The sequence below is a fragment of the Wolffia australiana genome, chromosome 4 (genome assembly GCF_029677425.1).
Source record: "Wolffia australiana isolate 7733 chromosome 4, ASM2967742v1".
In the NCBI taxonomy this organism is placed as follows: Eukaryota; Viridiplantae; Streptophyta; class Magnoliopsida; order Alismatales; family Araceae; genus Wolffia; species Wolffia australiana.
The window spans coordinates 7,905,348-7,907,375 of NC_135838.1; the positions used below are offsets into that span (position 1 = coordinate 7,905,348).

The following is a 2,028-nucleotide window of genomic DNA, read 5'->3' on the forward strand; positions in this document are numbered from 1 at the left end:
CTGAACAGCAGGTAAATGGGACAGAAAGAGACAAAAAAATAGGATAGGGATAGAACATCGAAAAGGTTAAATAGGACAGAAAGAGACAAGACAGGAAAAAAATAAGATAGAGAGGAAGATGTACAGAAGAAGAGAGAAAGACAGAGAAAAGATAAAGAGAGAGAACAATCAATGGGTAATAGGACATAAAGAGACAAGACAGAAAAAAAAAGGATAGAGAGAGAGAGAAAGATGTAAAGAAGAAGGGAGAAAGATAGAGAAAAGAGGAAGAACAATGAACAAACGGTAAAATTTTACTAAAAGGGCAATCGATCGTCAATGTAGAAGATGAAGGAAACATCATAATCGTGAGGGAGAAGTTTATTCTAAAGAGAAAATACCGCAGAAAACACACCCCCCACTTGATGAATTCCTTGTTTGATCACTTGTGAGGCGGCTTCACGATCAGCACTGGGCACTTGGCATGGTGGGCACAGTAATCGCTCACGCTCCCAAGAAACGCCCTTCAACATACCCATCATCATCATTTAGAGAGAGAGATAGATTAATCAAGAGAGAGAGATGGTATTACACCCACCTCTTGATCTTCCCCAGCCCGCGGCTGCCGATCAAGAGCAGATCAGGATGAACTTGCTCAGCAGCCTGACATATCATCTCCTTCGGATCCCCTTCCAGAACCATGGATTTTAGCCTAACCTGCAAAACCCATCATCAAACCCACGTAGAATCATCAACCGAAGAAGATTCAATGAATTTGATCGGCTCGTTATTTAGTACGAATGCGGGAATCGATAAAAATTAAAAAAAGACCGTACGAAAATTTAAAAAACTCCGACGTTTTGATAGAACAAACGATTCCGAATGCGGAGAAATCGCTCACCGAAACATGCTTCTCAGAACAAAGATGGGCGATTTTGGCCAGCAACGCCTCCGCGTTCTTCTGCTGCGCCTTCTTCACCGACTCCATCACCGCGGAGGTCGCGTACACGGCTGCTGAAGAAGATCAACAAGAAATCAAATTTCCCGAATTCGGGAAAAACCCCAAATCAAAAATCGACCTAGGGCAAATACATAATACCAGGGCCGGCGGGGAAGACGTAGTTTTGGAAGGGTTGTTGAACGTGGACGACGACCGCTTCCCCCCATTCCGCCATGGATGAAGCTTTGGAGAAGAGATTGTCGAGCCCCCAAGACAGCGCGTAGAGACTTCCCTCGCTCTCGTCCACCGCCACCATCACCTTCAACGCCTTCTCCTGCGCCTGCTCCGACCCTTTAGCTCCCGCTTGCTCCATTCTCTCTCCTCTTTCTCTCTCTTCTTTCTCTCTCAATCTCTTTCTGGTATGGAGCTCACGGGTAGTGACCGAGTTATAGCAGGAGGGAGGTGGGGGATGGAGGGGGAATGACGAATTTGCCCCTCTTTGGGTTATCCTGATGGGGGTTTTAATAGGGGGTTGGTGGGGGTAGAAATGTCATTTCGTAGAGAGAGAAAGTGGATGACGATTCACGTTAACCTCGGGAGGAGCGCCTGTGAAACCGTGGGCTGCCAGGGGGCGCCGCCACGTAAGCAGGCATACCACGTAGATATGTAGGTGCATCCATACGTGTTAGTACACACCTACATACATCCATGCATGCATAGATACATAGGTACATGCATACATGCATACATACATACCTACGTACATGCATAGATACACAGGCAAATGCATGCATACATACATACATACATAGCTACATACATGCATACATACATACCTACATACATGCATAGATACATAGGTACATGCATACATACATATATACCTACATCCATGGATATATACATAGGTACATGCAAGCATACAAACATCCATGCATACATACATTCATAACTACATAAATGCATAGATACATAGGTACGTGCATACATGCACACATACATACGAACATACATACATATGTACTTACATACAGACTAACATATGTACATACAAACCTACATATGCACAATACATACATGCAGACATACATGCATAAATAAATACAAGC

At 44.1% G+C, this 2,028-nt stretch overlaps 1 protein-coding gene across 2 annotated transcripts; it reads right to left on the minus strand.

Moving 5' to 3' along the window:
- Window positions 1-275: 275 nt before the first annotated feature.
- LOC144701804 (universal stress protein A-like protein) lies at window positions 276-1,349 on the minus strand. 2 transcript variants are annotated; one of them, XM_078573570.1, is made up of 4 exons: window positions 1,076-1,349; window positions 881-993; window positions 578-696; window positions 276-503 (listed from the first exon to the last, which is right to left on the minus strand). In XM_078573570.1, exons 1-4 carry the CDS (start codon window positions 1,290-1,292, stop codon window positions 422-424), a joined length of 531 nt encoding a protein of 176 aa, XP_078429696.1. In that variant the 5' UTR covers window positions 1,293-1,349; the 3' UTR covers window positions 276-421. The 2 variants fall into 2 exon arrangements, with proteins under 2 accessions (XP_078429696.1, XP_078429697.1); XM_078573571.1 differs by having other exon boundaries at window positions 1,079-1,348.
- Window positions 1,350-2,028: the final 679 nt, after the last annotated feature.